The 26437-nt window shown below is 40.4% G+C and overlaps 2 protein-coding genes across 4 annotated transcripts in view; one reads left to right on the forward strand and one right to left on the reverse strand.

The window, feature by feature from the left end:
• ETFDH (electron transfer flavoprotein dehydrogenase) overlaps nt 1–21858 on the reverse strand; it is a 44342-nt gene extending 22484 nt beyond the window's left edge. The window contains exons 1-2 of one of the 2 annotated variants that reach the window (XM_070769193.1): nt 21669–21858; nt 330–470 (exon numbers count right to left, since the gene is read on the reverse strand). In XM_070769193.1, coding sequence (XP_070625294.1) covers nt 330–470; nt 21669–21702 — 175 coding nt within the window. In that variant the 5' untranslated portion in view covers nt 21703–21858. Of the gene's footprint in view, nt 1–329; nt 471–21379; nt 21589–21668 lie in introns of those variants that run through there. The other variant, XM_019977424.2, reaches the window with a different exon arrangement.
• C17H4orf46 (chromosome 17 C4orf46 homolog) lies at nt 21760–26437 on the forward strand. Of its 2 annotated transcripts, none has more exons than XM_070769194.1 (2): nt 21760–22326; nt 23844–26437. In XM_070769194.1, the coding sequence occupies exon 1, from the start codon at nt 21760–21762 to the stop codon at nt 22318–22320; it is 561 nt and encodes a 186-aa protein (XP_070625295.1). In that variant the 3' UTR covers nt 22321–22326; nt 23844–26437. The 2 variants fall into 2 exon arrangements, with proteins under 2 accessions (XP_070625295.1, XP_019832986.1); XM_019977427.2 differs by having other exon boundaries at nt 22030–22564.

Consider the following 26437-nt stretch of genomic DNA (forward strand, 5'->3'; position numbering starts at 1 on the left):
TACAGCATTATTTATATAAATTGCCCCTCTGCTTCCTGCGAGAGCTATACTAAGTATATTATTGTTTCAGCAGAATGTTCTCTTGGGTTCTGTTTGAGGGCATTATCTTACTTCAGCTTCCATAAATCAACTTTTATTACTGAGATCTATTAGTGTAAGTTTGCAAATATTTGCTTATCTAAATATTAATAGGTAACAGATTTGATAAAGTTATAAAATCTTAGGTGATTTTATGCTATCATGAAAAATATAATATCAATATTTACCTCCACAAAATGATTCAATGTTTCTAGAAAGATCTCAACAGTTTCACAAAAATGATGACTTACCTTCCCATCGCTTGTCCTGATCCCGGGGATAGACAGTATAGTGGGTAGTAATTCGAGGTACAACAGAAGTTGAAGACCATCGTGTAGCACACAGAGGTAGGTAATTTTTCTTAATTTTTATGGCATGAAAGCACTGGTATACTGCACAAAAATTAAGAACAGTATTATTTTTTCAAATAGTTTTTCTCAGGAGTAGTTTGAAAAAAATTTTACAGCAAACACACACACAAAATCTAGGACTGGGGATCTGATCTGTTTTCTGTTTGTTGTTGTTTAGTCACTAAGTCATGTCCAACTCTTTTGCGACCCCACAGACTGTAACCTGTCAGGCTCCTCTGTCCATGGGATTTCTCACGCAAGAATCCTGGACTTTTCTGTTAATTAGCCCTAAAACCTTAAAGAATCACTCAACTGTTATAGGTTTGTTTCCTTATTCAAAAAAGTAAAGGGCTACCAGGTGATCACTAAGGTACCATCTTTTTTTTTTTTTAAGTCTTGCCACACAGCTTATAAGGTCTTCGCTCCCTGACCAGGGATTGAACCCAGGGCCACGGCAGTGAAAGTGCTGAGTCTTCACCACTGGATTGCCAGGAAACCTTCCCCCCTACTAAGGTAACTGTGTGAGTCCACGTGATGCCCTCTCTCTGGAAACCTGTTTATCTTCTGGCCACATCAACACTGCAGACATTCAGTCAATGAACAGTGAAAGCTACACTGCAGAGCCCTTAGCTGGGAGAGAACTGAAGCGGACTGTCATCTTTCCAAGGTAGACAATCCAGTCGGCTTTTCCTCATAAAGCAATGTTCACAAACTAGAACATTTTAAAAGCTTTTTAATAAGCTAATCTATTCAATTTACCTTATGTCAAGCTTCACCTATAAATAGGATGACCGTATAATTTACCACCTAAACCAGATACTTGGAGAGCACTACAGTGAAAGTGAAAGTCACTCAGTCATGTCCGACTCTTTGTGACCCCATGGACTGTACAGTCCATGGAATTCTCCAGGCCAGAATACTGGAGTGGGTAGCCTTTCCCTTCTCCAGGGGATCTTCCCAACCCAGAATCGAAGCCAGGTCTCCTGCACTGTGGGCAGATTCTTTACCAGCTGAGCCACCAGGGAAGCCTTTCGTGGTCAGCACCAAGGGAGGTATTAATGGTTACACTGGGACCACGCGGGCAAACTGCACTTCAGGGTCGGCTTCATTTTAAATTAAGGAGACCCACCTTCCAACTGAGTTAATGTATATATATTCTTTGAGTTAGCAAATCAGAATTTTATGGAAATAAACACAAGTGTGCCAAGATTTATCTGCAAGAACGTTCATTAAACTTCCATTGTCCTTAAACCTGCACCTCTCTCTCCTCCATGCCTTACCTGAAGCCGAGCCCAGCAGGCCTCACAGAGAGAGAGAACTAGTGAGGTGGGAACTGTCAAGTCATCTGTTGTGTTGGACCCTTGTTCACTCACTCAGATTACAGTAAAGACAGGTCTTTTCTCTTCACGTAGATGAATCCTTCCACCTGGATGATGATGCTTTTCCTTCCCATCTTCTTAGAGATATTCCTACTTTAAATATTAATACCCTCCTTTACTCCTGGATCTTCAATTTCTTACCCCCTTCTCTAGTACTTCTCTCCACAGTGATCCCTTAATAATAACAAAAATAAAAAGACAGAATCCTTCCTTGGGAATAGCCCTGAATGCTATCAAAACTTACACATGGAGCTATGGGAGTCTGTCATGGGAGAAGGAATAAAATCATCAAAGGAACAGAATAAAGAGTTCATAAAAAGGTAGAATACATATAAGGATTTGGTATACGATAAAGATGCTTTTTCAAATCAGGAAGAAGAGATAGTTCTTCATTAAATGGTCAGATACTGGCAGAAAGTTAGCTCTTTCTTAATATCAAAATGAATTTCATTTGATCAATGATTTTAATAGAAAAAAGTGAAAGTATAAAGGATTACAGTGATAAATTTACAAATCATTTGAGTCTCTGCTTTTGAGTGTGGGCTGAACTTCAGGATCAGCTTCCAGTGAGTAGAGTGTGGCAAGGAAAAATACTAACTTTACAGTGGAGAGCCATGACAGACACTCTGACCAAGTGATCAAGTTTACCATTACTACAGTAAGATATATTAGTATCACATGATGTGATGTGTTGAGAAAAGCTCCTCACCTCTGTGGCACACCTCCCCCAAGTCTACAGCCTTGATCTAATTGTGAGAAATCACCAAACTCAGATCAAGGGACATCCAACAAAATGCCTGCCCAGTGCACACTGAAGGTGTCAAGGTCATGAGACACAAGAAAAGAGAGAGGAAGCACCACAGTCAAGTAGACGGGACAGGAGAGGGTGTGACAACTAGAGCAAGGTGGGGACCAGGCCTGGGTCCTGAACAGAAAAAGAATCTGGATAAAGGCCACAGTTTAGTTAATACTGTTGTGTCAGTATTAATTTCTTTACATTTGATGATTATTTTATGGATACGAAGTTAAGCTGGATGAAGGATATAATATCGAGAATTCCTCATGCTATCAGAAAAGATTTTGAAAGAGTGTAAACGCTTGTGACCTTGGATCAGGAAATAGTTTCTTAGCTATGGCACCAAAGCACAAGCAACAAAAGAGAAAACAGATAAACTGTACTTCACTGAAATTAAAATCTTTTGTTTTCAAAAGATACCATCAAGAAAGAGAAAAGATAACTCATGGGAGGGGAGAAAATATGTGCAAATCATATCTCTGATAAGGGGCTTGTATCTAACATATACAAAGAACTCATTTCTAGTAATAAAAAGACAAATAACATGATTAAAAACACACAAAGAACCTGAATAGCTGCTTCTCCAAAGGAGATAAACAAATACCCAATATGCACATGAAAAGATGCTTTAACCATCAGAGAAATACAAATCAAAACCACAATAAGATACCACTTGATATCCACTGGATGGTTATAATCAATAAGATAGACAACAACAAGTGTGGGTGAGGATGTGGAGAAACTGGAACCCTCCCCTACACTGCTGGTGAGAATGTAAATGGTGCAGCCACTCTGGAAAACAGTCCGTCATTTCCTCAGAATGTTAAGCATACTTTCCACGTAATTCACTCTTAAGCATAAACTCAAGATCAAAGAAAACATGTCCATACAAAAACTTCTGCATGAATGTTCATAGGTACATTATTCACAGCAGCTCCAAAGTGGAAATGACCAAATGTTCATTAGCGAATGGACAAATAACAAGTGATACTGACATACTATTCAGCAATAGGAAGAAGTGACCGTGCACAGGCCTTGCAAACATTAAGTTAAAGTGACCAGAAGCCAGCCACAAAAAGACCACATTAGGGACTTCCCTGGTGGTCCACTGGCTAAGACTCCGTGCTCCCCTTGCAGGGGGTCCAGATTCAATTCCTGGTCAGGGAACTAGATCTCACAATGCTGCAACTAAGAGTTCACATTCCACAGTGAAAGCATTCACAGGCCGCAGCTAAGGATCCTGCACGCCACCATGAAGACTCAGGGCACTCAAATAAAGCTGTATTTTTACAAGACCACATATTACATGATTCTATGTATACAGAATATCCAGGATAGACTAATTGATAGAAATAGAAAATAAATTAGTTACCTAGGGCTGGAGAGTTGGGATTGATTTCTAACGGGTATGAGATTTCTTCCTGGGATGATGAAAATGTTCTATCACTGTGTGATGGTTGCAGAACTTTGTGGACATACTAAAAACCACTGAATGGTATACTTCAGATGATGTAATGATATGGTATATAAGTTACATCTCAATAAAACTGTTATTATGGGAAACACATGGGATTATGGGAAAAACATTTATAATTTTTAGGAAGAAACTTGGATTTGGAAAAGTTTTTCTAACTATAGTTAAAAAAAAATCTCAAAAAACAAAATCATTTAACTAAAATTTTAAACATCTATATGAACAAAAAATGACATAAATAGTGTCTTATTTGTATTCTCCAGTAGATAGCATACTCCTATTTATTTTGTGTGTGCTAAATCTCAGTGCTAGCCTATATATAGGTATAAAAATTTGTTGATTGAGTATCAGTCCTTTTTATATTCCTTTGTATTGGAGTACTTACTTATGACTGACTCATGCTATTATGAAACAGGTTAGTCCTGTTTTATTGTAATTCTCTGTGAAAAGGCAGGCTAGAGTCATAAATAAGAAGCATTAAAAGGCCAACAAGAGGGAAAGAAAAGCTAAGCCATAGGCTGGGAGGAAATATCTGCAGAAAACATAGCCAATAAAGGGCTGACATACAATATACACGAAAAACTCATTTATCGATAATTCAACAAGAAAGTAAACAGCTCAATTTAAAAACAGGCAAAAAGATCTGGACAGACACCTGGCCAAAACAGTTGTTCAGAAGGAAAATAAGTATAGGAAAAGATGCTAAACACCCCGTTTCATTAGGGAATTGCAAATTAAAACAACTGCAAACTAAAACACCTATTAGAGTGGCCAAAACCCAGAACACGGAGAGCACCACTGAGGAGGTGGAGCAGCAGAACTCATTCATTACTTCTGGGAACGCAAAACCATATAGACACTGCGGAAGACCGTTTGGCAGTTTCTTACAAAGCTAAAAATACTACCCCCCCCCCCCCCCTCCCCGCTCCTTTAAACTCTTTTATTAAGTAAATACTTTATGATCCAATGTAAGTATTAAAATAACACAATGCTGAATAAAAGGGAAAGTGAAAATGCCCCTTCTCAAAATGTTTCAAGAATAAATGAATGCAGGACTTCCCTGGTGGTCCAGGGGGTTAAGAATCCGCCTTGCAATACAGGGATGTGGGTTCGATTCCTGGTTTGGGAACTAAGATCCCACATGCCGCAGAACAACTAAGCCCATGCCACACCTCCTGAGCCCATGTGCCACAACTACTGGAGTCCATACAAAACAACTAGAGGGCCTGCATGCCACAACTGAGCCCATGTGCCACAACTAGAGAGTCCATGCACCACAACCAAGATCTTGCCTGCAGTAACTAAGACCCTGCTGCTGCTGCTAAGTCCCTTCAGTCGTGTCTGACTGTGCGACCCCACAGACGGCAGCCCACCAGGTTTCCCTGTCCCTGGGATTCTCCAGGCAAGAATACTGGAGTGGGTTGCCATTTCCTTCTCCAATGCATGAAAGTGAAAAGTGAAAGTGAAGTCGCTCAGTTGTGTCCGACTCTTCGCGACCCCATGGACTGCAGCCTACCAGGCTCCTCCGCTCATGGGATTTTCCAGGCAAGAGTATTGGAGTGGGGTGCCATTGCCTTCTCTGAACTAAGACCCTACATAGCCAAATACAAAAATCTGAAAAAAAAGAAAAAATGAGGCCATGCTGCAGCCCCCCTCCTAGCCCTTCCTCCACCTCTGCCTCCTCTAGACGACTCAGGCCCTCTGTCCCTGAGAGGAAGCCATATTCGGTCTCCTTCGAGGGTCCGAGGTGCAGCCATGGCAGACAGTGGGGACACCCATGTGATGGGCAGTGGTAGTGCAGGCCAGGCCTCCACGGGAGCCACGATGGGCGCTGTCGGGAGCGGTGGCCCCATCAGCACGGCCTCAGTGCCTCTGCGGGACCTCGCACTCATCACGCTCATCTTGGAGCAGTTCAAGAACCAGGACCTGTTTGACAGCTTCTGCCAGGACTGCCTGGCCCAGATGGACATCAAGCCAGCTTACCAAAACCAGAGGCAGAAAGTGGATAATTTTGTTGTCAAGACATCTGGATAAGCAGGAATGGAATCCTTCTATGAACAAAAACCAGCTGTAAAATGGTCTGAGGCAGAGTGTGGTTCAGTCAGGGATGTTGGAAGCTGGAGTGGACAGAATTCTTTCTGAGGTGGTGGATCCCAAACTAACCCATATCTTCTGGCCACAAACAGAATGAGCAATTCATGAATTCCTGGCGGCCCAGAAAAAAGAAGTTGTTCCAGCGCTGCCCGCCGCCCCCCACCAATCCCCCTGAGCCTGGAAGCCAAGACCCTCCAGCTTCACTCCAGAAGGCTTCTCTAGAACATGCCTGACACATTTTGGAAGCTCCTTTGAATTAATGGTGAAGAACTGGATTCAATTACTTCATTCAACTTCAGAATGAAGACAAGCCAAGGTCCTCACTGACTTCAGAGTTCAATGCTGACTGTGGGGTGTTCAGACAGGAGAGGGAGCAAGCAGGGCTGTAGGAAAGTGACTGTGTGGGCCCCCGCATGGTGCTGCCATCTGGCCAGCCTGTCCTAGGGGATGACACCCAGCAGACACTACAGCTATATTAAGAAACACCACATCATCTTGGGGGTTGTCCTGAAAGTAACCTTCTTACTTAAGAGACTGTGTAAGCAAAAGCTACCATGAATTAACACAGTGAGTCTCAAAGATGCAGTTTAAAAGAATGACAGTAAAGGTTGGCCAGGAGTAGGTATTTGACAATGCTTATTTGATACTGTTTCTCAAAGTTGCAAATCAGAGTGTACAAGCTATTAGCACCAGATAGCTCTAAGATTGTTGCCACCCTCTACATAACTCTTGTAGCTTCTGCTTCCTTTCCACTGCAAAAGGGGTCAAAACATGGGACCCTCCAATGGATGAGGAAATGCAGAGTTGGATGTAGGGAAAAACATTTGCAGACTCTCTGTCCAGGGCTTCTTCCTATCCTGCAAGGCCTAGGAAGTCTTGGGTGTGTTTATTCTCCTGTTTGTGTTTTTTAGAGGGTGAATAAGTGGCTTAAGTTTTATATTAAATCATTTGATACTCTGAAAAAAAAATAAATATAAGATAAATTATATATTCTTTAGAAGAGCATATAGGATCTCTTACTATCTGAACCCAGTTTATCTTTTGAAACTATTTCCCAGCATTAATCTATTAAACACATTCCCAAATATTGCATTTTTTTCACATCACTGGGCCCTTTGCTTCGTATTTTGCTGTTTTTCTTAAAAATTATTATTATGGTCAAATATACATAAAATAGGATTTATTATCTTAACCGTTCTTAAGTGGACAACTTGTTATTTTCTTTGTCTGGAATATTAAAAAAAAAAAATTTTTTTTTTTTTTGGCTGGGCAGCAAGGCATTCGGGATCCTAGATCCCAGACCAGAGATGGAACCTGTGCCCCCTGCAGTGGAAACGCAGAGCTTTAACCACTGAACTGTCAGGAAATCCCCTCTTTGCCGGGAATTTTCCCTCAGTTTTCTATACTGGTTAAACTTCCTTTGGAAATTTTGAAAACTTTTCTTGATAGTTCTAACCCCCCCTTGCTCTTGTAACACATCGTACAGGATTGTCTTATCTGTCTCCTCTCAGCTCGTGGGTTCCTCAAAGGCAGAGAGGGTCTGATTTATCCTGAAAACCTAGTGCCCGTTGCAGGGGCTGAGCAAAGAAAGTGCTCCATCAACTCTTCCTACACTCCTCTGCATCTCTGATACTTGCTTCTGAAGCTAAACATGCTCTTAACATAGGATCCAGCAATTCCTATTGCATCTGGCATTCACCAAAATGAGTTGAAAATTAACATCCATACAAAAATCCACAAACAAGATGAACAAACTCTAGAGATCTACTGTACAACACTGTACCTATAGTCAATAACATACATTTAAAATTTTGTCCAAAGTGTGTATGTCATGTTGTGTTCTTATCACAATAAAATATACAGAATTTAAAAGATTCACCTGAATGTATACAACATAACTATCGAAACTATCGTAACTATCGAAACTTGGGAGATGTCCTTTAATAGGTGAGTGGATAAACAGACTGTACCCATACAATGGAATGTTAATCAGTGCTAAAAAGAAATGAAGACACTGGAGGAAACGAAAATGCATACTGAAAATGCTACACCCTTTATGATTCCAACTCTATGAATTCTGGAAAAAGGACAGTAAAAGATCAGGTCAGGTGTTCAGAAAGAGGGAGGAAGGGATCAATATGTGGAAAAAGGGGATCTGTGGGGCAGCAAGGCTATTCTGTATGATAATGTTATTAATGGAGGATATGTGTTATTACACATTTGTCAAAACCCACAGAATGTAGGACACAGAGTGAACCTGATATAAATTCTGAACTTTAATGTATCAATACTGGCTCCCCAAGTGTGACCCATGTACCACACCAATGCAAGATGTTAGCAGGGAATGGGAGAAAGTTAGAAGGAAATGCTGTGTACTTTCTGCTTGATTTTTTGTTTTTAATCTAAAGCTGCTAAAAGAAATAACAGTTATTAACTGAAGAAACAAAAAAGACAACACAGAATAAGGCAGCGGCTAAGAGAGTTCCAGAAAAACATCCATTTCTGCTTTACTGACTATGCCAAAGCCTTTGACTGTGTGGATCACAATAAACTGTGGGAAATTCTGAAAGAGATGGGAATACCAGACCACCTGACCTGCCTCTTGAGAAATCTGTATGCAGGTCAGGAAGCAACAGTTAGAACTGGACCTGGAACAACAGATTTGTTCCAAATAGGAAAAGGAGTACGTCAAGGCTGTATATTGTTACCCTGCTTATCTAACTTCTATGCAGAGTACATCATGAGAAACGCTGGGCTGTAAGAAGCACAAGCTGGAATCAAGATTGCCGGGAGAAATATCAATAACCTCAGATATGCAGATGATATCACCTTTATGGCAGAAAGTGAAGAGGAACTAAAAAGTCTCTTGATGAAAGTGAAAGAGGAGAGTGAAAAGTTGGCTTAAAGCTCAACATTCAGAGAATGAAGATCATGGCATCTGGTCCCATCACTTCATGGGAAATAGATGGGGAAACAGTGCAAACAGTGTCAGACTTTATTTTGGGGGGCTCCAAAATCACTGCAGATGGTGACTGCAGCCATGAAATTAAAAGACGCTTACTCCTTGGAAGGAAAGTTATGACCAACCTAGATAGCATATTCAAAAGCAGAGACATTACTTTGCCAACAAAGGTCCGTCTAGTCAAGGCTCTGGTTTTTCCTGTGGTCATGTATGGATGTGAGAGTTGGACTGTGAAGAAGGCTGAGCGCCAAAGAATTGATGCTTTTCAACTGTGGTGTTGGAGAAGACTCTTTTGAGAGTCCTTGGACTGCAAGGAGATCCAACCAGTCCATTCTGAAGGAGATCAGCCCTGGGATTTCTTTGGAAGGAATGATGCTAAAGCTGAAACTCCAGTACTTTGGCCACCTCATGTGAAGAGTTGACTCATTGGAAGAGACTCTGATGCTGGGAGGGATTGGGGGCAGGAGGAGAAGGGGACGACAGAGGATGAGATGGCTGGATTGCATCACTGACTCGATGGACCTGAGTCTGGGTGAACTCCGGGAGTTGGTGATGGACAGGGAGGCCTGGCGTGCTGCGATTCAGGGGGTCACAAAGAGTCCGACACAACTGAGCGACTGAACTGAACTGAAGTGAACAGACTCTGGAGTTTGTCTAGACTGTGTTTGAATTCAGCAAGTTATGAACTCTCCCCACTTCATCAGCTCTGAAGTTTATTGTCAACCTTTGCCTAGAAAATACTATTGCGCAGGACCCAGTACGTCTCACACAAAGCAAGTGACTAATACACATCTGTTAACCTGACAGGTACCCTCCTAATTACAAGTGACTAATACACATTTGTTAACCCGATAGGTACCTTCCTAATTACAATTTTAAATGTCATCCAGCAATTTGCAAATCTCTGCTTTATTTTCCTAAAACTAATTCCTGGATTATAATGATAATGATGAGGCCTTTCTCAGTTTTTGTCTCTTATAGTGAAGCATCTGTCTGCATGTGAATGAGTTTCTAAACATGGAACAAAAACAGTAAATCTCAACAAAGGTTTTTGCATTTTGGATTTGGAGTATATAATAAAATTTATATTTTCATGGGCATATAGAACAGTTATGAATTTTCAATTTTATTACCACATGGTACTCTTTATAACTTTATGAGACCTGTGGCACAGCCTCAATCCTCATTTACAACAGAGAGAGAGAAATTCAGATGACCCCAGTCAACCCAGTCTCTATCCTTCCAACACCAGTCAAACTCTGAGGCTACAACTGGATTTGACCTTGTCTCTGAAGTTATAGGACCTGAAACTAGCTGTTTCCTTCCTCCTTCCCTTCTTCCTCTCGCTTTCCTTCTTTTCTGATTAAAAGGAGATGTTGGCCTGGCAAAGGCTAATTATTTATATTCTTAAGACCTCAACTGCATAACTGATTTATTTTTATGCTTCATGCTTTCCAATAAAATGAATTTTTAAAAAAGTAAAACCTAGCATCAGACAATCAATTAGATTATGATGAACGCAGGAGGGGAAGGGGTTTGAAGCACTGACCCCTAAAGCCTCTTAAACACTAGAAATCTGTTTTCTGAGAGTCACTCTTTTATTAAAAAAAAAGTCAAGATATTAATTTTCTCTACTTGCAAACAGCATACTAAAAAGTGTAATATTGGGAATAACTTTTTAAAATCTACATATCCCTTCACCTTTACTAAATCTTAAAAAAAAAAAAAAAAGGCAAATAAAGATATTATAGGAGAGCTCAGTTCCAGAACTCAAATAGAGTATTATCATCATTTAAAAGAATACTTATTTATTATAAAAATACATTTTTTTGATGCATTGTAATTGAGCATACAGAAGTTATCATTTGCTTTTGAAATCTGATGGTTTGGTCCCAGACAAAATTGTAATTCCATTGCTTATATAGCTAATAATTTTCTTAAAAATATCTGGAACTGGGTAGTTTAATTTCCTTCAGGGGGTTAAAGAAAGTCACAACCTTTACTCCTTTTTTGAATACAAATCTGACACTTAACTTTAGAGATTTAAACACTTAGACACCTTGGCTAAATTTTGGTAGAGAAGTGAGGTCAAAAAGTTCAGAGAACTCATAATATCACGATACAAAATCACACTGATGGGAATTCTGTGTCCATTTCTTTGATGTCTGTAGTCCTAACACCAGGCCATGAAAACAGCAATGATTTAGCTGCTGCTGCTACTGCTAAGTCGCTTCAGTAGTGTCTGACTCTCTGTGACCCCATAGATGGCAGCCCACCAGGCTCCTCTGTCCATGGGATTCTCCAGGCAAGAATACTGGAGTGGGTTGCCATTTCCTTCTCCAATGCATGCATGCACGCTAAGTCACTTCAGTCGTGTCCGACTCCGTGCAACCCCATGGACAGCAGCTCACCAGGCTCCTCTGATCACAGGATTCTCTAGGCAAGAATACTGGAGTGGGTTGCCCTTTCCATCTCCAGCAATGATTTAGAGACCCAATGAAAATAGAAACAGTAATTCTGGTGGGATCTGGATAGCACCTGACCCAAGAATGATTTCAATTAAATTAAGAGGAGGGCAGATTGCATCTGATTACTCTGAAATTTTGAAAAACATAAAGCATATTGTGGACAAAAAATGTCACCTGCTAATCTCAGTAAACAAAAGATGTTGTGGCCATCAAGCGATCAGCCATAGCAGCTGCCTCCAACAGTACAACCCTGAGGGGATTCAGAATGGAGAAAAGCAAGGTGCTGGCCCTAGATAGTAAAGATGCTTGTCAAAGGAATAACTGCAATGAGCCGACTCTCGCATCTTCCCATACAGAGAAAAGTGCTAAATTCATTAATTTGAGATGTCTAGTTTTCTCTAATTAGTAACCTTTTCATGTTCCAGCTACCTGTTTTTTCTGTTTTCACTCCCCCAGCCCTAAACTCCTGTATATCCTGGCTATTCCCCTAACTCTCTGAAACAGTCCTTCAGAGCTATCTCAGAGGCTGTCTCCTGGGTTTAAGTCCTCAGCATTTCTGTTGATCATATCAGGCTTCCCTCGTGGTTCAGTGGTAAAGAATCTGACTGCAAATGCAGGAGACGTGGGTTCAATTCCTGAGTCAGGAAGATACCCTGGAGAAGGAAATGGCAACCCACTCAAGTATTCTTGCCTGGGAAACCCCATGGACAGAGGAGCCTGGTGGGCCACAGCCCATGGGGTTGCAAAGAGTCAGACATGACTTAGCAACTGAGCACGCACTCATGTCTGTTGAATAAAACATAACTCTCAACTTTTAGGTTTTGCCCTTCACCCCACAGCCCTCACTAGTTGACCCGATTAGTTGGTGACCACAAAAGGACCTAGAGCTGACTTCTCTCCTTCACCTGAACTCTACGAGGAATGAGAGCCTTGGTACCAGTAGTGGCCTCTTCTGCTCACCCACCTCCTTGGAGAGTCAAGATGAATCCAGGTGACTCTTTCCTGGTTCTAGGAGCTCCAGATTATTGGTTGATGATTCTGAGTTTTATCTGGAGAAGTATAATAGGTACCTAGCTCCCCAGTTGACAGATGTTGAGTTGAAAGCTCCCTGGCTGAAAGACACTGAGTGGACTGGGTGATTAAGTGAGAGGCTGGCCTAATATCTTTGCCTCCAATTAACATTCCAGCTAGGTTTATCTACATACAAAACTTATACTTCCAAGTATTTACTTAATTGGGAATTATAGGAAATCACGCCTTGAAAATGACTAAGATGGGGTTGTTTCATTGTGTACAGAGTTAAGTCAGAGAAAGCCAGCTTGATAAAACATCTTTTCAGAATTCCCTTAAAGAAATAAAAGTCCTCTAGGAGGAACTTGCATTTCTCTTTCTGTGTCTTTGCCTACTTGCCTAAATGCCTACTTGATCTTTGGTGTTGTATGGGGGTGTATGTGTGTGTGTCCTGAAAGTTGGTCTCTGCCTTCCAGAAGGTACACATATGTTGTACATCTGTCAGCCAATAGAACAGACTGAGATTCTGCACAGTCTGTTGTCCACTGGGCCAACTCTCAGGGACTTTGCAATCTTAATCTTTATTGTGTCAGCCTTCATTTTCTTAGACTATTTTGGGGAGTAAAGCTTCTGGATCTTGTTTAGGTGGCATTCTTCACACTCTTGTGGGGAAGCCTCTTGCATCTTATATGTTTGAGTCACTTTTAACATATAGCTCATTAAGGGCCAGATGATGATCTTTTAATTGGAAAAATTTTTAAATTGGTAAATTTTTAGAGAGCTCTCATAACAAGCACTGTTTTATTGATACCCATGAAAAAAGCAAATTAGAGGATGGGAAAACACATATAATGATTAACCTAAGAACTCCTTTAAAACAAACAAAGAACAAAAGTTTGGGAAGACTTATTTTTGTCTCTGCTTCCCCCTCAATGGGTCTTATAGATGCTAATAAAAGCATTAGAATAATTAATGTTAAGATGAAAGTTAAAAAAAAAAAACTGAAGGGGAAGTCTACAGACTTCTTCCCAAAAAGGTGAAAATTTTTAAGGTACTTGTTCCCCAAAATAAAGAAATCTAGAGATGGTTATTGATAAATGGGATAAATAAGACAGATGTTAATGGGATTAAAGCAAAAGGATTTTATACAACACTAAGAAAAGATGGATGAGCCAAAGGGACACCCTGTTGGTTCCCAATATTAATGAGCCCCAAACAAGTCTGCTCTATTTACCCAGTTTAAAAAATATATACCCTTAAAAGGCTGGGGAAAAAATATACTTAGCTACACAGAAGAACTGTACAAAAAAGATCTTCACAACCCAGATAATCACGATGGTATGATCACTCACCTAGAGCCAGACATCCTGGAATGTGAAGTCAAGTGGGCCTTAGAAAGAATCACTACAAACAAAGCTAGTGGAGGTGATGGAATTCCAACTGAGTTATTTCAAATCCTGAAACATGATGCTGTGAAAGTGCTGCACTCAATATGCCAGCAAATTGGGAAAACTCAGCAGTGGCCACAGGACTGGAAAAGGTCAGTTTTCATTCCAATCCCAAAGAAAGGCAATGCCAAAGAATGCTTAAACTACCGCACAATTGCACTCATCTCACATGCTAGTAAAGTAATGCTCAAAATTCTTCAAGCCAGGCTTCAGCAATACGTGAACCGTGAACTTCTAGATGTTCAAGCTGGTTTTAGAAAAGGCAGAGGAACCAGAGATCAAATTGCCAACATCCACTGGATCATGGAAAAAGCAAAAGAGTTCCAGAAAAACATCTACTTCTGCTTTATTGACTATGCCAAAGCCTTTGACTGTGTGGATCACAAGAAACTGTGGAAAATTCTGAAAGAGACGGGAATACCAGACCACCTGACCTGCCTCTTGAGAAATCTGTATGCAGGTCAGGAAGCAACAGTTAGAACTGGACATGGAACAACAGACTGGTTCCAAATAGGAAAAGGAGTACGTCAAGGCTGTATATTGTCACTCTGCTTATTTAACTTATATGCAGAGTACATCATGAGAAACACTGGGCTAGAAGAAGCACAAGCTGGAATCAAGATTGCCGGGAAAAATATCAATAACCTCAGATATGCTGATGACACCACCCTTATGGCAGAAAGTGAAGAGGAACTAAAAAGCCTCTTGATGAAAGTGAAGGAGGAGAGTACGAAGATGGCTTAAAGCTCAACATTCAGAAAACGAAGATCATGGCATCTGGTCCCATCACTTCATGGGAAATAGATGGAGAAACAGTGTCAGACTTTATTTTTTCGGGCTCCAAAATCACTGCAGATGGTGACTGCAGCCATGAAATTAAAAGATGCTTCCTCCTTGGAAGGAAAGTTATGACCAACCTAGATAGCATATTCAAAAGCAGACACATTACTTTGCCAACTAAGGTCCGTCTAGTCAAGGCTATGGTTTTTCCTGTTGTCATGCATGGATGTGAGAGTTGGACTGTGAAGAAGGCCGAGAGCCGAAGAATTGATGCTTTTGAACTGTGGTGTTGGAGAAGACTCTTGAGGGTCCCTTGGACTGCAAGGAGATCCAACCAGTCCATTCTCAAGGAGCTCAGTCCTGGGTGTTCTTTGGAAGGAATGATGCTAAAGTTGAAACTCCATTACTTTGGCCACCTCATGCGAAGAGTTGACTCACTGGAAAAGACTGTGATGCTGGGAGGGATTGGGGGCAGGAGGAGAAGGGGACGACAGAGGATTAGATGGCTGGATGGCATCATCGACTCGATGGACGTGAGTCTGGGTGAACTCCGGGAGTTGGTGATGGACAGGGAGGCCTGGTGTGCTGCGTTCATGGGGTCACAAAGAGTCGGACACGACTGAGCAACTCCTGCCCCCAATCCCTCCCAGCATCAGAGTCTTTTCCAGTGAGTCAACTCTTCCCATGAGGTGGCCAAAGTACTGGAGTTTCAGCTTTAGCATCATTCCTTCCAAAGAAATCCCAGGGTTGATCTCCTTCAGAACGGACTGGTTGGATCTCCTTGCAGTCCAAGGGACTCTCAAGAGTCTTCTCCAACACCACAGTTCAAAAGCATCAATTCTTCGGTGCTCAGCCTTCTTCACAGTCCAACTCTCACATCCATACATGACCACAGGAAAAACCACAGCCTTGACTAGATGGACCTTTGTTGGCAAAGTAATGTCTGTGCTTTTGAATATGCTATCTAGGTTGGTCATAACTTTCCTTCCAAGGAGTAAGCATCTTTTAATTTCATGGCTGCAGTCACCATCTGCAGTGATTTTGGAGCCCCCAAAAATAAAGTCTGACACTGTTTCCACTGTTTCCCTATCTACTTCCCATGAAGTGATGGGACCGGATGCCATGATCTTCGTTTTCTGAATGTTGAGCTTTAAGTCAACGTCTTCACTCTCGTCTTTCACTTTCATCAAGAGGCTTTTTAGTTCCTCTTCACTTTCTGCCATAAGGGTGGTGTCATCAGCATATCTGAGGTTATTGATATTTCTCCCGGCAATCTTGATTCCAGCTTGTGTTTCTTCCAGTTCAGCATTTCTCATGATGTACTCTGCATATAAGTTAAATAAGCAGGGTGACAATATACAGCCTTGACGTACTCCTTTTCCTATTTGGAACCAGTCTGTTGTTCCATGTCCAGTTCTAACTGTTGCTGCCTGACCTAAATACAGGTTTCTCAAGAGGCAGATATGGTGGTCTGGTATTCCCATCTCTTTCAGAATTTTCCACAGTTTCTTGTGATCCACACAGTCAAAGGCTTTGGCATAGTCAATAAAGCAGAAATAGATGTTTTTCTAGAACTCTTTTGCTTTTTCCATGATCCAGTGGATGTTGGCAATTTGATCTCTGGTTCCTCTGCCTTTTCTAAAACCAGCTTGAACATCTGGAAGTTCCTGGTTCACGTATTGCTGAAGCCTGGCTTGAAGAATTTTGAGCATTACTTTACTAGCATTTGAGATGAGTGCAATTGTGTGGTAGTTTGCCAATTAGTTGGGGCAACATTTAGACCAGTTACAAGACTGACAAGAGGGCTTGTGTCCCTTGGCTCAATCCCTCACTAGGGATCTGAGAACCTTTTATACAAAATAGTCAAAATGGTTGGAGAATAAAAGAAAGGAAAGCTTCTATGATTCCTTTTAAGACCAAAGCCTATTGACTGGTTTCTAACTGTCAGCCAAAAGTTGACAGAATTGAGATGAAAGTTTATAAAAATTGGTACGGTTTAAATAGGCTTAATATAAGATGTTTTACATCTCTTTTGCTGAATTATGTTGTGGGATAGACATGTTTCACTGGGCTTCCTCTTCTTGGTATTCTAAGACAGGGTATATGAATCTGGCCCTCAGGAAATATTATTTAAACATGTGAAAGGAAACCAATAGGGTTACCTGAGCCAAGACAATATAAAGTAAAAACTGGGAACTAATATTCAGAGGCTAAAAAAATAATAATAGACATTTTGCTCTGGATCTTACCTATGTACTCAGAAAGAGGGGCTTTGTCAATGCATTATACAAGTTTTTGAAGGCATGACAAATTAAATCCTAAAGTTCTAAAACCCAGGACTCTTTTTTGATTTTCAGTTTAGCTGGAAATCTCTGATACAAAAGCAAATCATAGTAAGTATAGATGGACAAATCAATCTTTTAATATCAGGAGCTACTGTATCTTGCAAGTCTCTACAGATCAGAAATGTAAATACAGCTCCCAAAAAACTGAGACTGAGCCTAATTAGCTCAATCAAATAAAACCTGAACTGGAGGGGGGAAAGTGGGAAAAAGACCTTTTAAAACTCAAACTGTTGGAAAGGTTCCCTCACCCAAAATCTAATTCTTAGCTTCCTTAAGCGTTTATCAAGGACAAATATAAATCTGAAGACCTTTCCACAAATAGTGAAGTATTAATCAGACCAAACAAATTTATCTTATTCCAACTGTTACTTATAAACTTGTGAGTTTATATGGCAATACCTGATTCATAACTAAGTTTTTAGAGTGAATCTATGCGATCTCTAGTTTTGTCTGTTTATGTGTCTGGGTGTACATCACATATGAGATATCTCTGACTCTGGAAAATATGAACAAAATTAAACTTATAAAAGAGGTCTGTGGCGGATTCATTTCGATATTTGGCAAAACTAATATAATTATGTAAAGTTTAAAAATAAAATAAAATTAAAAAAAAATAAATTAAAAAAAAAAAAAAAAGAAAAGTGATATTAAAGGTGCCAAAGATGACTTGTGGCACTAATAACAACAACAAAAAAAAGAGGTCTATTTAATTGACTTAAAGTAAGTGTTTACAAACTAAATATTTCTAAATATAAAAGCAACTTGTTGGAGGGAATTTGGGGTTCACATGGTCTAGAAAATATTCAATATTAAATTAACATCTGATATTAAAGTTATATTAAGCTCATTGGTTTAGTCAATACAGACATGTCTTACTTTTATTGTATCTAAGTTTACTGAAGGTCAGTAAGTTCATGTCATTTCTGTTATAGAGTTTGTCAATGTGAAAAAAAAATTAATTTGATATGACTTTAAGTTAACCAATAAAGGTAAATGAGATAAAAGTTTTCTGGTGAACTCTTTAGGAATTCTTTTGTTTTGGGTATGTTTATCTTAAAATAGTTTCTTCAGATTTTTGGTAACTTGAATTTTGATAAGTTAAATGATGGTAATTCCTTGAATATCCAGGTCATTTCAAATAAGATAAAATACTGGAACATTAATTGCTAAACAGGTCTGAATTGACCTACTTTTGTTTCCTCACAAGAGGGAAACCAAAGATCTTTGGCTTTATTGGACATATCTTATATCACATAGAATAAAGAAATTATGTTATGAGAAGATACATGTTTCTAGAAGTTATAGAATATCCCAAATGGGAAATGCTGGTTTCACAAACAGTTCATAATCACTTGTTCCTTTTAGGTTTCTGCTAAAGATTAAGGTTTTTAAGGGTTAACATTATAACATGTAATCAAAGCCATTAAAACTATCAAGGGAAGTAGTTCAGTGTATAAGCAAAGTAGGATATATGTTTTCGGCAAAAGAAGATTGAAGAATAGAAATGAACCTGTTGGAACTGTAAGGGTGATTTTGTCCTAGAGCCAGTTATTTCTGGATTAAAAAACTTAAGGAACAAACTAATAAGAATAGAGAAAGTTGTGGAAGGTCTATAGAAAAAGAGCCCTGAAAAAGGAGTTTTGAAAATGGTCAGGCTAGGATTAGATTAAATTTAATAATGTAAATGGATTTTGTAATTAAAAGTAGGCTGGAGTAGGACTGGTCTTGGTTCCTCTCTCTGTTAAGAGAACAAAATTTTCCCTGCTTTTGATAACAGATTGAGTTTCTGTGCCTCTAAATGATCTGTTTTTGCTTTTGAAATATTTTGTCACTTTGGTTAAGTGAATAAGTGTTGTTTCACAATGACCTATGATCCTACTTGACCAGTGTTTTGAAACCTTTTTGATATTTTTGACAAACGTCCCAAATAGCAAATTCTAACTAAAGTCCTTTTGACCTTCAACTAACTCTGGGATACTTCAAAGGAACCCTGATATCGCAGAGAGATATTAAACTAATTAGGTTTATTTATGTTAATGTACATGGGAAACATTGCCACATAAGCGGTGGTGAAGCCATCTAAGGTTAGATGTCATTAATACAGATATTCTAAAGTAAATAAAGAACTCCCACAAATCTGGCATGCCCTGTTATCAATATAATGCTATTAATCATAATTCTAGTTATTATCTTAAAATGCTGTCACAGAAATATCCAAGTTTCTTGTCAACTGCATTGTAATCAGATCTTTAACCATGTCATTTTAAGTATTTTGTCATTTATAGACAATCATTGCTTCACTCTGATACTTTTGTAAAATGAAGATCTTCAAGATTTATAAAAATGACTTTTTGGCAAATACAAATTCCTGATAATTTTCAGATCGTATCACTGAACTGAAAAACCTTTCCTCTTACACTTACCTACAACAAGTTGATAAAGTATACCTTTGTAAATGAAGATGAAACATTATCTTTCTCTCTATGTGATCCCTCCAAAATTTGGCTTGTTCAGCTGGTTCTCCTCTGGATTGGATGGCTTATTTCAACCAGACCACAACTAGTTATACTGATCATTGTTTTAATTTGCTCTCTTGTTGGATTCAAATTACTTATGACTCGTCCCTCTCTCTGCTGCACTATGACCTTATTAATGTTATTAGCTGAATTACTTATATCCTTTCTATTTCATTAGATTTCCTTTGGCATCATCCAATGTTTAACCAGGCCTCCAACAAAATTAATGTCTTAAGACAATTTACATATAGATTAACTCTACACAGAATAATTGTAACAGTGCAATTCAGATATGGGAATAAACGACAAGGGAAAACATCTCCTGGATCATAATAAACTAGTGAGACAGGCACTCCAGAGAATTTTAGATTATCAACAGGGCCTGATCCAAAAATAACACATTGGGTGGCCTATCAACAGAATCTTCGCCTGATCTAGCAATGAACCTTCCTAGCACCAAGGGACAAAAACTGGTCATGAAATTACTCCCAAACGTTGGTCAAATTTATGACTTAGAGGAGGCACTGTGGACAAAGAATATCACCTGCTGTATCAGTAGTTCTCAGCTACTGCAGCCGTCCCTGACTATGTACTCTGAAGGGATTCAGGATGGAGAAAAGCAGGACACTGGGCCTAGATAGTGGAGATGCATATCAAAGGAATGATTTCAATGAGCCCAAACTTTTAAATCTTCCCATACACAGAAAAGCTCTAAATTCATTAACTTGAGATATATATTTTTTAATTAGCAGTAATCTTTTGATGTTCCAATTACCTATTTTGTGTGTTTCACTTGTTTGTTTTTGCAAAAACTCCTATATATCCTGGCTTCTATCTTACCTCTTCAGATCTGTCCCTCATTATTAAATTTAATTCAGAAAAGCTCTAAATTCATTAACTTGAGATATATATTTTTTAATTAGCAGTAATCTTTTGATGTTCCAACTACCTATTTTGTGTGTTTCACTTGTTTGTTTTTGCAAAAACTCCTATATATCCTGGCTTCTACCTTACCTCTTCAGAGCTGTCCCTCTTAAGAGGCTGTCTCCTGGGCTAAGTGCTCCCTGTGCCTGCTGAGTAAAACATAATCCTCAACCTTTTAGGGTGTGCATTTTTTTTCAGTCAACAGTATTTACACATTAGGTGTCGTAAAACATGCACCAGTAACAGAAACTTTAAATTCCAATTATTTAATACATGGTAGACAAATTTGACAAAATTCTACTTTTGTGAAATTTACATAATAATATCCGTGAATTTGCAATATGTACACTTGTTTATTCTAGAACCAAAATTTAATTTAAATAAACTACGGAAAACATTAAGTCAGTTTTGAGAGATATCTTGGAGTAAATTTTTTTTTAACTGTTTTTAAGTAAAACGAACAAAAACCGTCCAACGACATCATTCTACCTTTTTTTAAGGTGAAAGGGGAGGTAATGAGGTATTACCAAGTCATCATGATGGTTCTAGGGGCAACCATAACACGATACGCCGTAGAGTAAATTTTAGACAACACAGAAAAATTCCCGGCTCCAGAGATAACCTGATGACTTGGGTACCATATAAAAGTCAGTGTGACAGAACAGAGTTCAAATTCTTAAGAAAGGAGTAGGACGGCTGCAAGACCCAAGTCAGGAGAGGACCAAGGAGAAAACCTGTGTAATAGCTAATTTACCCATTTTCCAACAAGGCTGTTCCAAGTCTAGGACAACATCTGGGCTTTGGGAAGAGGGTCAGCACCAGGGTTCGGGGAAGATTCCGCTCGGGAGCCGCGTTGACAAGTTTCCTCCGCCCGTGACCTCTGCCCTAGTTGTCAACTTTTTCAATAGGGACAAGCCCGGGGAGGAAACCAGGATCCACCTGGCGCTGATCGCGCGCCCTTGCCCGAGTTCTTCCCTAGCGAGGCGAGCCCGGACTGGCCCGCGACCTTGCCCTGTCAACCCGCGCCCGGCGACCCCGCTCACCCGGGCAGGCCAATCTGGCCAGCAGCACCTGCATGTTCACAGCAGACAGGACGCTGGCCGACGCCGGGGGAGGAGGTTGGGCTTGACTCGTATGGGCGCGGGACCTCTAAGCCACTGGGGGCGCCATCGCCCGCCGAGACGCAAGCAGTCACCACCTGTCTGCTCCGCGGAACGCTCCAGCTTCACCACGCTCCCGCCTGTCTTGTTGTGCGCGGGCGCCACGAGTGACGCGACGCGACGCGATGCGACGCGACGCCCGCAGCGCTTCCGGGTCACGGACCGAAGGGGCAAGGGAAGGGACTCAAAGTCCCAGCGCCGCCCGCGGCGGCAGGCTGAGCGGCGTCTCACCCGGCATGCGCTGAGGGCGCCCGAATGGTTGGGGAGGGGTGGGGGGACCACAAATCCCAGGGTGAATTGCGCGCAGAGTCCCAAGACGGTGAGGCGGAGCGGCGCGCACGGCACCTTGGGAGCTGTGGTCTTCTGCTCCGGAGTCTGGGAGCCCGTTGGGAGGTTTTCCCCTGGAGCGGAGAGCAGCCTCAGGCGAACTCATTGGCATCTGATTGGCTGTCCCGAGAAAGAGACACGGCTTCGCGGTCCCCGGCGGAGAGCCGAGAGGAGGCGGGCCCGCTGGGCTTTGGGCGCGAGCAGTTGAAAGACGGTTGGTATTGGTTCGGCCTCCCAAGTCCGGTCCAGTCGGCCAGCCCCGCTCCATGGCGAACCCTGAAGGGCTGCAGGTTTCCCCGCCGCCGCCGCCGCCCCCTTCTTCTCCTTCGTCTTCAGACACGTCTTCAGCATCTTCCCCCAGCGCCCCGGGGGTTTTGGGCTGGCCGGTTCCGAGCAGGAGCAGCGGCCGACTGGTGGACCCGCTGGAAGAGGTGGAGCTGCAGATCGGAGACGTGAGTGCGGCCGGCGGGTCCGGGCCGTGTCCCGCACGTATTCAAGAGCCGCGTTGGGAGTCCAGGGCATCCCTCTCCCGCCGCGCCCGCGCCGGGTCTTTGTGCCTGGAGGTCTGGTTCCGCTCTCGCGCTGTAACCCGAAACGGCGCAGTTTACAAACCCACCGCCCTGCCTAGTCTGCGGGGCTGAGGGCCAGACAGGGATTCCTCTGCTGGGACTTGATCCGTCTCCCTCCCCCTCGCCTTGTTTAGCTGGCCGCCTGCCCAGAGCCTGCTGGCTAGGCGATTATCCTTCTGAGCGGACCCAGTTAGGATGGGTTAGTCCCCGCCCCGTGGTCCAGATTGCTTCCCCTAACAGTACAAAGACCCGTCCTTCTGATGGCCGGGATTCCTGGTCTGAACTGCTCGTGTTGAGTCTCCAGTTTGTAGACGCGCGCGGACACTCACAGCCACCCAGCCACCCATCATACACACAGTCGGGTTTCTCGATTTAAGGTCAAGTGAATGAAGTCTGTAGGGTGTCGTCTTAACCGGGAGATCCTCCTGTGCAGATTGCAAACCGCGGGGTGAACTCCGTTATTCTCTCATTCCTCAGCAAGTATTTGTTGTTTTAAAAAGATGGCTGAAATGCTGACACAGCTTCATCTTTGCTGAACCAGGCTGTTCCAAGTGAACGTGTAGAATGCAGTGCTGATGTGTTTGTTACTCAGGAACAGTGTTATTTTATACGGTGGGTGAAGAAGGCATTTGATCAAGAAATGAGTTTTCCACCAAGAGTGCCGTGTTTTCTGCATGGGTGTTGTTTTTATTGGTGTTAATTGTGAGCTCAGAATGTCTGTTCTTTGGTTCATACGATTTCATGGTCTGCAGTGTTAAACAGATAAAAATAGCGGAGCAAGTCGCTTCCTCCCATCAGTAAGAGCTGTATCATAAGTCCTTCAAATACTTCTGGTACTTGGTGTCAACGGGCACAAGTCGTCTTGTTGAGCTAAATGAGACTCTAGTGTATTATCACCCGAAAAAGATGCTGACTGGTCATGTCTCATACATAATGTATATCTTTCTAGTAGACATATGTCCTCAAAGCTTATTTAATGTAGAATTTTTTTTTAGGTTCCACTAAGGAGCTGGCGTGTCTTAGTTTGAAGATTTTTAACTTTTTAAAGAAAAGAACTTGGGCATTGGATTCTAAGCTATTTTCAGCCAGGTTCATAAAATAGGGAGAGAATTTAAAAAATAAACTTACATTGTTTGATTTTTTTTTTTTTTTTAACTTTCAGGCAGCATTTTCATTAACCAAACTTCTGGAAGCCACATCTGCAGTATCAGCTCAAGTGGAAGAGCTTGCTTTCAAATGTACAGAAAATGCACGTTTCCTTAAAACATGGCGGGACCTCTTGAAAGAAGGCTATGATTCCTTGAAGCCTGACAACTGATTTGACTGTAATAATGCATACCTCCTCATCTATGGTGTTTGCACATGTACCATGGAGACTGGATAATCACACGGTTCTGGATACTGAAGATGAAATTTTTCTTGTTTTTTTTCATTTTGTGTAAACAGAATGCTGATGTTATTTTTGAGGCTGATTCATATTTGTTTATCTTTAAACACTTTCTGTTCTCTGAACTTTCAAAGAATCTTTTATGAAAGTTATCAGTAGATAATAATGCCACAGTGTTACCAGTAGCAAACTAGGTGGGCCATTATGCTCTTCTATTTGCAAGAAGATGCCAAGAATAGCAGAATTTGAAATTGAGCTTTATTTATGGCCCAAAGAAGGTAAACTTTCATGTTACCAATGTTAGATTTAGCTCCACTGGGCTAAGTTCCCTAGAACCAATGATTGTGTCTTACTTACGTATTTCCATCAACCTAAAACACTGTTACACAACAGTCACTAGATGTTTGTTAAATAAGAGTTGACAGCATAATTAAAAGCTGCTTTTTCTTCTTAATTTTAGCATAAGGATGTTAATTGTTTCTTGAAAAAGTATTTGAGTCAGAACCTCACTGACTTGAAGGAAAATGTTATCTTTTTTTTTTAAACAGGAATTTGAACTTTGATAACAACTTTTAAAAATATATGATAAATATTTTTCGCCCCTCTGTGATGCTTTTCAAAAAAACTTTTACTGAAGCCTATCTTGAAAAAAATACATATTTTTTTCCCCTCTATTTCTGAGGTTAACTGCTTTTATGGATATTTCTTATATTCACTGTTTTGTATGTTTAATTGTTCTCCTTAAAGTGCCTTATCAAAATTATGGCTTTGTATTATTACTTTTGGAGCTTGGCAGGTAATAATTTTAAATTCTGAATGTAATAATTCTAAACAAGTACTTTTAAAAAATGCATCAAATTTAAATGATGTAATTATTTTCATATTATTTGATCTTCATGACAATGCTCTGTTTTACGTCTCATATCATATGTTGTGCACACGTGCTCTCTCTCTTTTGGTGAGTTTGTGTCATATGTATCGATGATTAAGCCAACTAATTCTCTGTTGTGTGACTTCTGGACATATCTGATGCAGCATCTTAATTCTTGTAGCTGTGGAGGTATGCACAGAACTACACTTCCAAGCCTCACAATGGGCCTGTGAAAGGGGACACATGGATGGGCAAAGGATAGTTTTATTTAACATATTAAGTCACAGTTCTTGATTAATTTTTTATGTTAAAGATAACACTTGTGGTGTGTTGCTATACCAAAGAGATGCTTATTTTGATGTTAGAAAAATATTTTTCTTATGTGTCATGAAAATTGCAATTTGTAAAATCTATAAAAATAAGCTTGTTCAAAGCAAATGTTATTTTCATTTCTTCAGGTTCATTATTTTAAAACTTTGTTGAAATATTTCAAACTTAAGAGGAAAGGTGAATCACTTAAAGAACACCCGTATATTTCCACCATGCAGATTTAATAAATGTTAGCATTTGGTTATGTTTTCTTTAGATCTATGAACATATTAATATGTAAGTGTTAGATGCATTTGAAACTTATTTTATTACCTTTTGATTCCATCCCTTTCTCCCCAGAGATAACCTCTGTCCTAGAGGGATTAAATATTCTAGTTTGTGTTTTTATGTTTTTAATACACATATGTGTTATCAAAACACTACAAAGTACTATCTTGAAACTAATAATATTGACTGTATGTCAAATAAAAAAAAATACTATTTTGTGTGTGTAGTAACCAGCCTCCAGAGGGCCCCAGTGGTCTTCTTCTGATATTCCTTTCTTATAGATAGTCCCCCACACTGAATAGCGCTGCCTCCTGTAAGTACAGGACACTGAGGAAATGCGGTATGATTTCGCAGGCAATACCTTTTGCCCGTTTTTCTGTTATGTTTTGTCTTTTCCGTATGGATTTACAGCTATTACATATTTTCGATACTACATAATGCTCTGTTATGTATGTTTCAACTGTCTTGAAGTCTATGGTGTATCCTTGTATTTGATTATAGAGTCTTCTTAAATAAACATTTTTAATTTTAATGTAATCTCACCAGTCTTTCATAATAGTGTTTTCTGAGTCTTGTCTAGCAGATGTTATAGAGATACTCTCCTGTACATCTTTCCAAAAGTTTAAAAAAAGTTTTTAGTGTTTTTAGTGTTTAGATGTTTAGTCCACCTGAATTTCTTTTGGCTTGTGGTTTAGTTCTTGGGTTTTGTTTTATTTATTTTTGTATGTGTATAGCTGTTCCTCCAAATACCATGTTTCAGATGCTATATGTCATTCAGTTACCGTACAAATGACTTGGTCTGAGTTCTGCATTCATTCTTTTGATCTGTTTGCTTCATCTCGTGCCAAGATTCTCTGTAACTCCCCCTGGTTTAGCTGTATCATAAATGTGATCTGTACTA

This window comes from Bos indicus, chromosome 17, assembly GCF_029378745.1.
Source record: "Bos indicus isolate NIAB-ARS_2022 breed Sahiwal x Tharparkar chromosome 17, NIAB-ARS_B.indTharparkar_mat_pri_1.0, whole genome shotgun sequence".
Lineage (NCBI taxonomy): Eukaryota > Metazoa > Chordata > Mammalia > Artiodactyla > Bovidae > Bos > Bos indicus.